Genomic DNA, 14,543 nt, shown 5'->3' on the forward strand with positions numbered 1-14,543 from the left:
ATCTTGAATTAAATATATTCTCTTTACCTCCTTCCTTTATCTCCTGCTTACACATTCTTCTTCTTCCTCTCAACAAGATTGAATGCTATTTCTCTTTCAAGGAAAACTCAAATCTGATCTGTTTTTGACTACTCCTATGGAAATCTTGATCACTTATCTTGCCTCATATTGTGAGTTAGCAATGATTTTCATATATAATCACTTTCTTTAAATAAGTTCCAAATGATTAGGGATCTACTTTATTCAAAGTTTTAAGTGTTTCTTAGAATATTATTTGAAGTTTCAGCTCATTGGTTGTTTCTCATTTTTGTTTTATCTGACCCATTCAGAATTCCTTTCTTCTTTTTTCATAAGTGATATTCTGACTTTCTTTTGGACATAAACTTCTCTGACACCTCTAGTCCCTATGGAACATCAATTCTACGGGATCCTATCCACAATCTTTAAGAGCAGGCTCGGGACTAGGAGCTGGTATGAATCTATGTCATTCATTCTCCCATCCAAAGTGATTCAGACAGCATTTCTAAGTCAAGAAAGGCTCCATAATTTCTACTGGAACAATAGAGGGAAAGTAATTATCTCACAGGAATTACAATGTAAAATTATATCAACTAGAGCAGTATTTTAACAGATATACAATCACGGCTAGGTAATGCCTATGGATAACATAACATATATCTCTTCCTCACTAATGGAGAAAAAAGAAACAAAAGCACATTCTTTTTGACTTACATAAATTTCATTATTTTGCTGTTTAAACAAGCACATTTTTATAATATTTAAAAAGGTTCAAAGACCACTTCCATATTCCAATCTGTAAAAAATATTTTCGTTATGTTTATTATAAAAATATAAATGTTTCCACTACAAATCATTTTACATTAGTAAGAGGCCATCAACATTGTACAACATAGACTAAATGAGTAATGTTTTGAAAATGAAAATTTAAAGTACACACATATTGTCAATCATATCACATTTATACATGGCTTATTTGATACTTAGTACAGCTTAACATGGGCAAGTTACCAGAAATAAATATGTAAATCAAACTTAAGATACAATCAGATAATATGGTACATGACATTATGAAGCAATTGTGGTTTCATGTTTATTGAAAGCCAACACAGTTTCTGTACAAAGAGATGGCCATAAGCATTCTAGTACCTCTACTCCACAGTTAAGAATCGTACACTGTTATGTTTACATATGTACAGGGTAAGGATTGTGAAAAGTAAATTTATAAGAAGTCAGATAGAAAAATAGTGAAAAATGAAGAGCAATATACTGCATATACAATTTCCACTTTCAAATGGAAACCACAGCCAAAATAAATGAAATAGATTAAACAATCCTCAACTTCTCCTAGTTCATGAAATGCACAGATTTTGTGGAGTATGCACAGAATAGTACGTAAGAAAGTAAATGCTAGTCTGGAAAAAAATGAGATTGAAGCCAGATTCAGATCTCAATCTAACATTCCACAAAACAAAATGTTTGCTTGAAAAATGATTTTGAGCTGCTTCTAGCAGGCTTAAGTGACATTTGTAATTAATTTCATAATCATATATATCTTTTTAAAAGGTTCATGCTCTTATACACCCAATGCATAATTCTAGTAGGATGATTTGATTATAAGAATATTGAAGACATTTGAGAAATAATTGCATATATGAAGGAATACAACATAAGCCTTATTACACTAAATTTACAACAGATTAGCACTTGTGAATTTTGATCTGTGATTATGAACTGTATAAGTGTTCCATTTTGCATAAGAACATAAAGGTTGCAGCATTGTTTTATCCCTTCTATTCTTGTGACATATGCATTTCTTATTCCAATAACATGATCATATCAGCATTAGAAAGATTATAGATAGAGCTAAAATGTTGTTCCACAATCTATTATGGCTAGATCTCCACCAGGTATATATTTCAAATATTATGGAGTATGCTCATATTTGACCTTTATGGAATAGCAAGTCCAAGTTCCTGCAAGAAGAGATCTCTCCAGATTTTGAGTTTTGATGGACAACCAGCTATTTTGAAGATTATATGTTCAATGTGTCAAGAAGTTCAATGTCTCTAAGATATATACCAAAACTATAATAGGTGAATTTCACTGGAGACTCAAAGATAATAATACTTGCTATTGATGATGACAATGTTTAAATAATTTAGCAAAAGCTCAGTGATGCAGATGAGTAGTTTAGTAATCCTTATTCCCTATAATCAGCTCAACAAGTTTAAGCAAATGTATAAAGTGGCATTTCAAAACCAGTCAGCCAGTGATCTTTTTGATTCATGCATCAGCTTATAGGCTACATTGCCAATTAATACAGCAACCTAAATAGTATCCCAATCCTTTCCAGTGTAGCATTCTCTACTCAGGGGCTCTAATATAGCTGTTTTACCAAAGGAGGGAGTTTATGGCCTCCTAAGCACCGAAGCAAGGCAGGTATGTCATTGAAAATCCATTACACACAAGTCGGTATTTCACACTAAATTAGGAGCACGCAGTTTACAATAAATGGAGAGACAAAAGTGCGTGGAATAATTCAGACTGTGGGAGACTTGGTTAGTGTATGAACAAGGAAAGGGTTTCGTTTCTTTTTATATATAGATATAGATACATATGAGTGTATGATTCAAACAATCTGGAAAGAAACACATCATTTTCTGTGTCTAGTTTATCATGTTTTCTGCTGCTGACAATTTGAGAGAGCTTTTGGCCCTTGGCTGTCACAAATCCAAGTTAAATCATCAAGGCATAAATAGAAAACAATGAAAGATAATTCAAAAGGAAATAAATATGTACTTTTCTTCAAAATTAAAACACATTTTTACATGATAATACTTAAGAAGGCTACCAATCAAAAATGTGTAGTACTTAAAACAACTACAAACTTCATTTCTATATGCTTTTTAACAGATAAAAGAGAATAATATAATGAAAAGGTAGCAAATATGGCCAGATGGTTTGAGGTATGAATTCCTCTATTTTGCTTGCTTTCAAAAAACAAAATACCTGTTACAGATCTCTTCTGTGTATAAAAATATCACAAGTCTGTTCTCTTGTGGCTATTCAGAAGCATAGCCATGTTCATTGCGCTATTTCATTTGTTTTGCTTTTATGAGAGTCAGTTTACGATCAATGGCTCTATACTAGTTCTTTGTCATTTTGCGCTGAAGAATTCTGATTTAATCCATCAACTAATATAAAAAAGCAATTAAAAAACAAAATACACCCACCCACCCATCCACTAAACAACAGGGGAAAATAAAGAGTTTTTGAATTCCATTTTAAGGCATTTTACTCGTATCTGAGTGTCTTATTGGGCTTGGAATGTCCACCAGTGTTGTCATCAAGTCTGCAGAGTGATGCCACATTTTCCACTTTCTTCCAGAAACAGCACTTTACACTGGGACTGGACTATTCTTGGATTGTGTTTCTAGAACTTTAATACTACTGATGATCTTCTTCTGTGGCCCAACCACAGTGACACCGACCTTTTTCATGTCGCTGTTAAAAAAAGGAGAAAATTTCTCGTAAGAATCATGGCCTGCTGGACAGTATGTAAATAGGATATTTTCAATTAACAAAACTTGTACAATTACAGGTCCCAAAGCTCTAGGCATAATTTTCTGATTTTTGTAACATATGTGTAGCATTATATATCCTGATAACTCCACTGTTATCCTTGCGGAAGAATATAGGTTGTAGGTTGAATATAGGAAGTGTGTTGAATAGTTTTCCCCTCAAAATTCCTGTCCATCTGGAACTTCACCATGTAAGGGCCAGCTTGGGGATTGACTTGACTGATAGATTGTGTTTAAAGTGACACTATATCAGTTTCTGCATTCAGTTCTTTAGCAACTAACAGATTCTACTTCTTATCTCCTGAGGCACCCTTTCTAGGCCCCAGAGCTGCCAGTGGAAAGATATGACTACCTATCGAAGAGGTCCGGAGAAGGCAATGGCATCCCACTCCAGTACTCTCTGGAAAATCCCATGGATGGAGGAGCCTGGTGGGCTGCAGTCCATGGGGTCACTAAGAGTCGGACACGATTGAGCGACTTCACTTTCACTTTTCACTTTCATGCCTTGGAGAAGGAAATGGCAACCCAGTGTTCTTCCCTGGAGAATCCCAGGGACGGGGGAGCCTGGTGGGCTGCCGTCTATGGGGTCGCACAGAGTCGGACACAATTGAAGCGACTTAGCAGCAGCAGCAGTATTGAAGAGGTCATCAGTAAGCACTTGGTCTACAGGCCTAGGTACATGTAGCATCTGAACCAGGGCAAAGAAGAATGAAACCACCTCAAGCCCTCCAGACTAGATCAGATTCATGTTAGTTGACTGCTTCAAACAACTCTAGCACCAGAGACGAAGAATCACCCACCTGAGCTCTACCCAAATTCATGACTCATGACACTGTGTGTACAATGAAATCCTTGTTGTTTTAGCCTTTTCGTTTGGGGAAGTGTGCTGTTTAGCCATAGATCACTGAAATAATTTCTTTAAAGTATAAAGTTCTTTCAAATTACAAAAAAATGGCAAGGATATTTCTCTATCAAAATCATTAAATTTAAAATAGTTAATACTTGGAAACCAGGAATTGAAATAAATATTATAAGAATACATGGAACTTCATTTGTGGAGGAGAGGGAAGACTTAGCTAGACATGTGCAAATAATTAATTAAACATTCTTGATTTAAGTAATTAGTTCATACAATCACCTCTTTCAGGTCTTGACTCAAATATCACTCTCATGAGATTTCCCTGATGCTCCTACTCCATATTGTAAAACCTCTCTGCACTCATATCTGTACTTCTATTACTTTTCTTGTTTCATTTTCTTCCAAAGTATTTATCACAATCTAGCATACTCCCCCCCCCATTTTTTTTTTTTTTGGTTTATTTATTTTTTTACTCTCTATCTTGTCTCACAAGAAAGTGAATTTCATGTGAACAAGGATTCTTGTGGGTTTTGTACTATACTTATCAAGCACACCCTAAACAATCATTCTCATTTAGCAGGGGCTCAATATGTACTTACTAAAGAATAAATCAGTTGTCCAAAATATATTTATCTTAGAAGTTGACAGAGTATTAAGTGTAACTTGGAGTGCTAGCCAAATTGAAAATGGCAAGAAGGAAAAGCACACACACGCAAATGCGCACAAAGGTGGGGCTCCTTTATACTGAGCATTAAAGAAAGAATGAAAAATTGGGAATTTAACTACATAGAATTGAACCAAGTGATTTGTTAAAAAGTGAGTTCCCAAGCAATACAGGTGTGCGTGCAAGGAGACAATAGGAACCACTTAAGAAGCAGTTTACATGTTAGTTAAGCATCTGCTGCATAAAATTAATCAAAGCTCAGTTGCATTCCTATTATCTAAGCTGGGAGTGAAATCCCAATGCCCTACAGGTTACCCCTGAACCCTGCTGCCATTCAAGGGGCTAATAAATTCTCCAAGGACAGCCTGTATTTTGCCTGAGGTCCCCTCTGGTCACAGTCTTTAGCTACCTTGCTGCAACAGGAAGGCTAGTGGGGAGCTATGCTGACATCTAGCTTGCTGCCCTTTGTGTAACTGTGGATAATGAAACCTTCATTTTGAGTGGTGGTGGTGTTCAGTTGCTAAGTCATGTCCAATTCTTTTGGACCCCTTGGACTGAAGCAAGCCAGGCTTCCCTGTCCCTTCCCACACCTAGGTTATCTATGTTGAACCCTGCTTTTGAGAATGCATGCTCTACAGGATTTTGATTCTTTTATAAAGATACCAGGGATCTATCTTTAAAATGAATAACAAACATTTCTCTACTCATCCTCAAACTATTACAAAGTCAGGTTATGAATCTAATAGCCAGAAAACAGGACAGACATAAATATATGTGTATAAATCAATAGATTCTGTTTTTATATTTCTTCTCTCATTTTTCTTCCAATTCTCTCTCTCTCTCTCTCTCTCTCTCTATATATATATATATATATATACATATATACATAAATACATATTATACCTTGCTCAGTTTTTTCTATGTCTCCCCTTTTCTGCCTTCTTTATAAGCTTAAAAACAAAATGCAATCATGGGAAGATAGAAAAAATGATCCAAGGTAATATACTAAATTTCCTGAGGTCATTGAGAAATTTCAGCATAATGAGGGAGTAATACACGCTATGATGCTTAACCCTGATTTTTCCTCTAGAACCGAACCACTGATTCTCTGGCTACCGGAAAAAATCAGATACTGCAAGTTCACAGACCAATTTGGGACAAGTCTGAAGGACCAGCCCAGCTTTAGGACTCTTGTTCCAACAAGTAGAACTGAGTCTTCTTCTTCAGTCCAATGCCTCCTCATTGCTTTTTATGAGTGTATGTCCCAAGGGTACATGAAGAAATCTGCATAAAACTGTTTCAGATTCAGCATCTGGGAACCCAGTGTAAGCAAGTTGATATGTAGTCTTGTTTCTATTTAATGCAAAGGATTATACTGGAAAAGAGAATTAGAGTGAACATCCCTGTAGGTTATGCCTTAGCTTGAGCTTTTATGTACGCTCTACTCTCTTCACCCCATCAAAATGTCTTCTACCTACCACCCTGCCATGACCGAAATCTCTCTAAACATCCAGCTGCTGTAGTCTCAGTAACACTCCCCGTATCCTTACCTCATTAGGACTACCCTATTGAGAAGAGCAGTGGAAAAGTTCAAGACTAAAGAGCAGTTGAAGACTGAGACCAGAGGTTAATAAGCTATCTGGTACTTCAAAGGCAAAAGGATAGGTGATGACACTTTGAAAATGGCATCCAAGGGTGCAGGGTAATGACATGCAGCAATTAATCTGCCTCATACTCATTCCACACCTTCATTCTCTTTCCAGTTTCTCTAATAACTCTTGCCCTTTCTTATTCTCTCTTCCCTCCTCACATTAACCCTCCTAAATCCATCCTAGGCTACGAAATAATATTTTTAAAAAATATGTTGGCTGAATAAGACCACATGTTTAAAAACTTTTATTTGAAAATTAGGTAACTTGAGTAGCTGGCATGTAAATGAAATCTCTAAACTAATTGGAATAAGCTAATATTTATTTGAGTATGAAACACTTGTCCTATGATTGATAGCTTGGATAGAAAAAGAAAACAAATTTAATATCCTTTCTTAGGTAATAATCTGAAAGTCTTATTCTAAAAGAAGCTCTAGAGTTATTTGGTCAAGGGAACCATTTCTGAATTGAGGCTGGAAACACTAAGAAAATAAGGATTGGAAGGAATCAAAATCAAGCAATACACCTAAGACTGCAAAAGAAAGGATGAAATATAGAGTTAAATATTTTTATTGCATTGAAGATGAAAATGTTGCCTTACTATATTTCCTTAAATGATTAATGTATTAAATATTTTTAAATGCTTACATTTGTGATATAAACAAGGAAGGTGGCATATGAGATAGAGACTGCAAAGAACCAAGAAGTCAATGACACTTTTCAAGGAGTTTTAGGTCAATAGATGTTAATTCTATGTTGACCCTAAATTGAGAAGAAAGGACAGAAGAAAGCACTTTGAAATAGAGAGAGATCTGAAACCAACTGGCTCAGTGTGAAGGGGGAAATCTGAAAAAGCTGAGTATCCTGAAAAATCAGCTTTCATCTTGCATAAAGACTCACAACTTGTTTAAATAATCATAACCACTAAGTGAAAATATTCCAGCCAGCCTAAAAAGAGCTTACTATCCAATGCCGTACCAGAGACAAACATATTCCTAAGGTGAAAGTATAACAAAGGCTGCCACTTCACCTTTTTAAACAAATAGCATTTTGTCTACATTTGCAGATTAGAATATCTGACTATATTTAAATTGTGAGCTCACTGTTAATCATATTAACGAGGTTCTGCCTCATCCACTTCAGTATACTGTTTCATTATCTAAAAGCTCTGAATGTTGATACTTTATTGAGAATAAACATTTGTATAGCTTTGCCTTTGAAAATCTGGCAATGGTGCAGAAATTTTTAGCTTTGTGTTTCTTCTTTACTATGCTTCTGTGCTCTAAAGCAGGTGTTTTGTATATCACAACCCAAACTATTTACATTACTAGAATAAGAATTTCTAAAAATATTTAAATACATTAACATATTCTGGGGCTGTGTCTGATCAAAATAACTATCACAGAAACCCAAAGGACATTGTCAGTTGGGTCAGAAGTCTATTCAATAAATACTATATTCTATTTCAAACAGCAATGCTAGCACAGATTAAGTACACGAGTGTGAGTTTATATTCTAAGAATAAATTCACCTCTTCAGTATACTATAACCTTTCTGTAGATCCTTTTGTGATGTCTGTGTTTCTGACAAGGATGCTATACCATTAATGGTAAACTCCTTTACCTATTTGTTAGGTGCTTGTATCTCTTAATTACATTACACACTTCCTTTTGGCATCTAATCTATAGCTTTCCAAGGTGACTTTATTTAAATGATTGACAAGATGACAAAGTCCTTAGATGCTGAACAACATTTGAATATTCAAATATTGGATATGACTTACAGGAAGTTGAGGGCACTAAAGGATCTATTTAATGTAGTAAAGATCAAAAGGTAGAAGAGTTTGACTCAAAGATGGATACAGTTTCCAAAGAGACTTTACAAGCTACAAAATTGTGGACAATTTTGATGTATCTGTTCCACACAAAAGCTCTTTCTTTGGAGCAGTCCTTTATGTCACCCTCAGGAAAGAATGCCTAGAGCCAAGTTCATGCTATCTCACTCCACCTCCTTTGAAATGAAATGATTAGTTCATGGCAAACATGTCTTTGGAGAAGCCAGTCTATAAGCAGGACTGAGGCCTTCAGAATGTCTCTCCTGGGGACTTAGAAGAAAGTGAGTTGGATGGTCAGTTGAATGACATACCAAGGTTGTGTGATCTAGGACTGAGAGAGTCATTTTCAGCTATGTGCATGGGGATATAGAAAAATTCACTGTGTAGAACAAGAAAAAATGACGCAGCCTCATTAGAAAGTGAAGTCAACTGTCTCATTCACAGAGTGATGAAGAGTATGGCTTCCAGTTTTTCACTTCCTATTTCCAGTTAGCAAACTTGGTGAATGAGTATGACTTTTATGGATTATTCACTGGGTTAATTTAATTCCTTGTAAACCCCTTCTCCTTAAGGCCATGGGTTTCTCATATCAAAGAAGTCCTATTACCAAAGGATCCCTAAGATATATATCTGTGTGTGTGCTCAGTCCTGTCTGACTCTTGGCGGTCCCGTGGACTATAGCCCTCCAGGTTCCTCCTTCCATGGAATTTTCCAGGCAAGAATACCGGAATGAGTTGTCATTTCCTACTGGCTTTTAACACATGAAATTATAAAATAAAACTAATTAATATTTATCAATTGTGCATTTCTCTCTTTCCAAACTGATAAGACTTTTTAAGGAAAATTATGTCTTAAACTTGCTTATAACTTTATTTTCTAGCATGAGATCACTTAAGAAAAGGTGATAGCATAATATAAGTTGTTTATTTAGTATCTTTGAGAACTACTTTTAGACTTTGGCATGTTTCTCTGTATATCAGATATTCCAGCTAGTTCTCAAATTTCCATTTCCACAAAGGTTAGTGACAGTGAAAGTGAAGTTGCTCAGTCATGTCCAACTCTTTGTGACCCCATGGACTGTAGCCTACCAGTCTCCTCTCTCCATGGGATTCTCCAGGCAAGAATACTGGAGTGGGTTGCCATTTCCTTCTTCAGGGGATCTTCCCAACCCAGGGATTGAACCTGGGTCTCCCGCATTGCAGGTGGATGCTTTAACAGGCTTTGTTAAAAATAACAGAAAATCACAAATGCAGGGATATACAAGTCATCATGCTATATCTGCTTATGTTCTAAATTAGAGACTTGGGTCTGTTGGGGTGGAGTGTGGGTGTATATCTGGTGGTTTATCTGAAGGTCACAGTTCAATGAAGATAGCTTTTGTGGGGACCAAGCATGAGGGAGGAAGACATATCAACACATCGATCTAGAAGGCGTCGTTGACAAAGAGACCCAGCTCAGTGGGTTCAAGAGAAAGTTAAGTACCTCAGAGATTCATTTACTCTTTAAATGTATTATTTCAAGACATGTATGTCCACTAGAAAGTTCAGAATCATTCAGTCAAAAGCGTATTCTTACTCTGCAGAGATCTTGGCTATGGTGTCACAAGAACTGTACTCTACGCCTGTGAAGATCTCCTTGCACTGTGCTGTTCGAACACCATTAAGCCAGTCACCTGTTGTGCGGAAGGTAGTAATGTCGATGTTACTTTGGTCCAGGAGAAGGTTTGATGGCCTGTAAGAAAAGAAAACACCAAAGGGAGAAAGATCAGGAGTCAGCAGAGTTGCTGTGTGTCAAAATTCAACACCAACATCAGCAGGAACCTCCAGACTTCATGTGGCGCTCCTGTTTATTTGTAAAATTTATCTGCCATGAAGCGTTCATCTGCTCAAGCTGGCAGCTTTGCAAGAACACTGTGTAATCATCTTGTCTCAGTGCTCCCCTTCTCTACTCATGACTGCTTTTTAAATTACTGAAACTTTGCCTGTGAAAAGCATAAATATATCCATACATACTTCTTTAATTTAATTTGTTTATCCATTAGCAAAGATGGTGGTAATTTAGGTTACAGTTATAGCTGACATGGCATTCTGAACACTCTGTTGTCTGCTTTGGTGGATGGATTTGTTTCCAATATTAAATCCTGCCTACTGAATGTTCATCTGCAGACATTGTACAGGTTGCTTTCTAAGGGAAAATTTGAACAATGTAGACATATTTACATAAGGACGTAAAGATGGCATGGATTAAATGTCACTATGTCATTAAAAATAAAAAATTAGAAAGAAATAGAAAACACTAGATGCGTAACAATAAGTGAAAGTCTAACAACTAGGACAACACCAAATATAATACAATATAAATATATATATATATATACACACACACACAAAGATAGATGATAGATAGACATTGTGACTATGATTCTTACTGCACAATATAGTCAGCATTAACAGAAAATTTTCAGTTCACACTCAGTCATGTTCGACTCTTTGTGACCCCATGGACTGCAGCATGACAGGCCTCCCTGTCCATCGCCATCAGAGCTTACTCAAACTCATGTCCATCGAGTCGGTGTTGCCATCCAAACATCTCATCCTCTCCTTCTCATCCTCATGACCTTCTCCTCCCACCTTCAATCTTTCCCAGCACCAGGGTCTTTTCCAATTAGTCAGTTCTTTGCATAAGGTGGTCAAAGTTTTGGAATTTCAGCTTTAGCGTCAGTCCTTCCAATGAATATTCAGGACTGATTTCCTTTAAGATTGACTGATTGGATCTCCTTGCAGTCCAGGGGACTCTTGAGTATTCTCCAACACCACAATTCAAAAGCATCAGTTCTTTGGTGCTGGGCTTTCTTATATAGTTTCTATAGTTTAACTTTCACTGCCATACATGATTACTGGAAAAACCATAGCTTTAACTAGATGGACCTTTGTTGGTAAAGTAATGTCTCTGCTTTTTAATATGCCGTCTAGTTGGTCATAGCTTTTCTTCCAAGGAGCAAGCATCTTTTAATTTCATGGCGGCAGTCACCATCTGCAGTGATTTTGGAGTCCCCAAAATAAAATATGCCACTGTTTCTATTGTTTTCCCTTCTACCATGAAATGATGGGACTGGATGCCATGATCTTAGTTTTCTGGATGTTGAGTTTTAAGTCAGCTTTTTCACTCTCCTCTTGCACTTTCATCAAGAGGCTCTTTAGTTATTCTTCAATTTCTGCCAGAAGGGTGGTGTCATCTGCATATCTGAGATTATTGATATTTCTCCTGGCAATCTTGATTCCAGCTTGTGCTTCATCCAGCCTGGCATTTCATGTGATGTACTCTGCATATAAGTTAAATAAGCAGGGTGACGATATACTGCCTTGACGTTCTCTTTCCCGATTTGGAACCAGTCTGTTGTTCCATGTCCAGTTCTAACTGTTTCTTCTTGACCTGCATACAGGTTTCTCAGATGGCATGTCAGGTGTCTGGTATTCCCATCTCTTTCAGAATTTTCCACAGTTTGTTGTGATCCACACAGTCAAAGGCTTTGGCGTAAGGCAAAGGCAGAAGTAGATGTTTTCCTGGAACTCTCTTGCTTTTTCAATGATCCAGCAAATGTTGTCAATTTGATCTCTGCTTCCTCTGCCTTTTCTAAATCCAGCTTGAACATCTGGAAGGGCACAGTTCACATATTGTTGAAGCCTGCCTTAGAGAATTTTGACTATTACTTTGCTAGCATGTGAGATGAGTACAATTGTGGGGTAGTTTGAACATTCTTTTGCATTGCCTTTTGTTGGGATTGGAATGAAAACTGACCTTTTCCAGTGCGGTGGCCACTGCTGAGTTTTCCAAATTTGCTGGCATATGGAGTGCAGCACTTGCACAGTATTGTCTTTGAGGACTTGAAATAGCTCAGCTGGAATTCCATCACTTCCACTAGCTTTGTTCGTAGTGATGCTTCCTAAGGCCCACTTGACTTCACATTACAGGATGTCTGGCTCTAGGTGAGTGATCACACCATCGTGGTTATCTGGGTCATGAAGATCTTTTTTGTACAGTTCTTCTGTGTATTCTTGCCACCTCTTATTAATATCTTCTGCTTCTATTAGGTCCATACCATTAGGATTGACATATAATTACAGGTCTGACTATAGGTCTATGACAAACTACAAGATCTGGTGACTCAAAGAACAACAGGGATAAAAAAGAAATGGAGGAAGCCATGTTTTCATCTCTGAGGATCCAAGAGAAGCATTCTATTGGCAAGCTGCCTTTGGGTTGTTTTTTCAGCTTTCAGTGATCTCTTTAATTTTTCTGTGACTCAAAAGACTGGGACCGGTCACCGGGTAGACACTTGATTGTCTTTCTCTTTATTCTTTCCTCTTAGTATGGGTGCTTGAGCAAATAGCAGTTATGAAGGCCTTTGCTTTGAGATGAACAATAATAATAGCCTTAAGGATTATGTTGAACAATTATGAACACTAACAATATGCCAGAGACTATACTGGTATAGACTAAGCATAATACACAGATATGAAGGACTTTAATCTTTATGTTAGTTAGACTCTGATGCTATGTCCCTCTTTTCCAGGCCACAATACTGGAGTGGGTAGCCATTCCCTTCTCCAGGGGATCTTCCCAACCCAGGGATTGAACCCAGGTCTCCCACATTGCAGGTGGATTCTTTACCATCTAAGCTACCAGGGAAGCCCAAGAATACTGGAGTAGGTAGCCTATCCCTTCTCCAGCGGATCTTCCCAAGCCAGGAATCAAACAGGGGTCTCCTGCATTGCAGGAGGTTTCTTTACCAACTGAGCTATCAGGGAAGCCAAATTAAGGTTATGGAGTTTGTAAGTTGTTTTGCTGTGTTACGGTTTAGTTTTAACTAACACTCACAGGTCATCTAAAAGAGAGAATGAGAAATTAAGCATTATTTTACAAAGTATTATCTTTCCTTTAGGAATATTTAGAACATCACAGAATATAAATATGGCCTTTTATAAGTTATTCTCTCCTGGAACATATGCATAAATAATTTTCTATGATTCTTTAAATTACTAATCTGAAAAAAATTCATTTTTTAAATCATTGAAATTTCTTGCTTGTGTTCTATTTTCCTAATAATTTGAGAAATTAGGGAAATAGATACACAAGGCAGGTTCCAAAATATGCACAATATTCTTGGGTGGTTTTGCATGACCATCATGAGTGAATAATCCTTGGTCACTGGCCAACACTGGATATAATATTATACCCATTGGATAAGACTTAGAATCAGTAAACAAAATTGATAGGTGTAGCATTAAATCAGGTGTGAGGAAATTTTTTAAGAAAAATGAAGTGAGACCTAGAAAGGAGACAATAAAATATTGGACTCTCTACAGGTATGCACGCACACTTACATACACTCACACCCTACGGCTTGGATTTCAACAGTAGCTGAAGCACTGACTAATCTAATGTCGACTCTTGTTGACTCCTGGTCCCATGAATAGCAGTCCTTTTTTATTTATGAGCTTGTGGGTATGAAGAATCAAACCCCAGGACATTTATTCAGAATATTTACGAAGTGTGCCTAATAGCAAAATGCAGACTTTTTCTTTCTCAATTCAAATGGTTTGTATTTTTAAACTCAACAATATAGTCAGACTCAACAAGAATTTGGAAAAAAATTAGTACAAACAAATTGAAATAAAACAGGACAGGCGGATTAGGGATTAGAGTGACCCCAACCGAGTCTTCTGTTTATTACTTGGATCAAAGTATAAGGAAGACAAAGAATGACCTAATTTTAATACCAGTGACCTCAGAATAACCAGCCCTGCAAAGTATCATTTTTCCACTTCCAGGATTTCTCTGGGGAATTCAAATAAAAATTGGTTCTTTTCCTCCTCCGAGAGGACATCTGGAGAGTTTATCAATGGATAGGAATTTGTCTCTCACTGTGAAGAAC

General features: G+C 36.8%; 1 protein-coding gene across 2 annotated transcripts in view; it reads right to left on the reverse strand.

The window, feature by feature from the left end:
• Positions 1-2,450: 2,450 nt before the first annotated feature.
• EPHA3 (EPH receptor A3) overlaps positions 2,451-14,543 on the reverse strand; it is a 387,238-nt gene continuing 375,145 nt past the window's right edge. Inside the window, exons 16-17 of one of the 2 annotated variants that reach the window (XM_065913656.1) lie at positions 10,281-10,339; positions 2,451-3,525 (exon numbers count right to left, since the gene is read on the reverse strand). In XM_065913656.1, coding sequence (XP_065769728.1) covers positions 3,518-3,525; positions 10,281-10,339 — 67 coding nt within the window. In that variant the 3' untranslated portion in view covers positions 2,451-3,517. Of the gene's footprint in view, positions 3,526-10,183; positions 10,340-14,543 lie in introns of both variants that reach the window. The other variant, XM_065913655.1, reaches the window with a different exon arrangement.

The sequence above is a fragment of the Muntiacus reevesi genome, chromosome 21 (assembly GCF_963930625.1).
Source record: "Muntiacus reevesi chromosome 21, mMunRee1.1, whole genome shotgun sequence".
Taxonomy (NCBI): domain Eukaryota; kingdom Metazoa; phylum Chordata; class Mammalia; order Artiodactyla; family Cervidae; genus Muntiacus; species Muntiacus reevesi.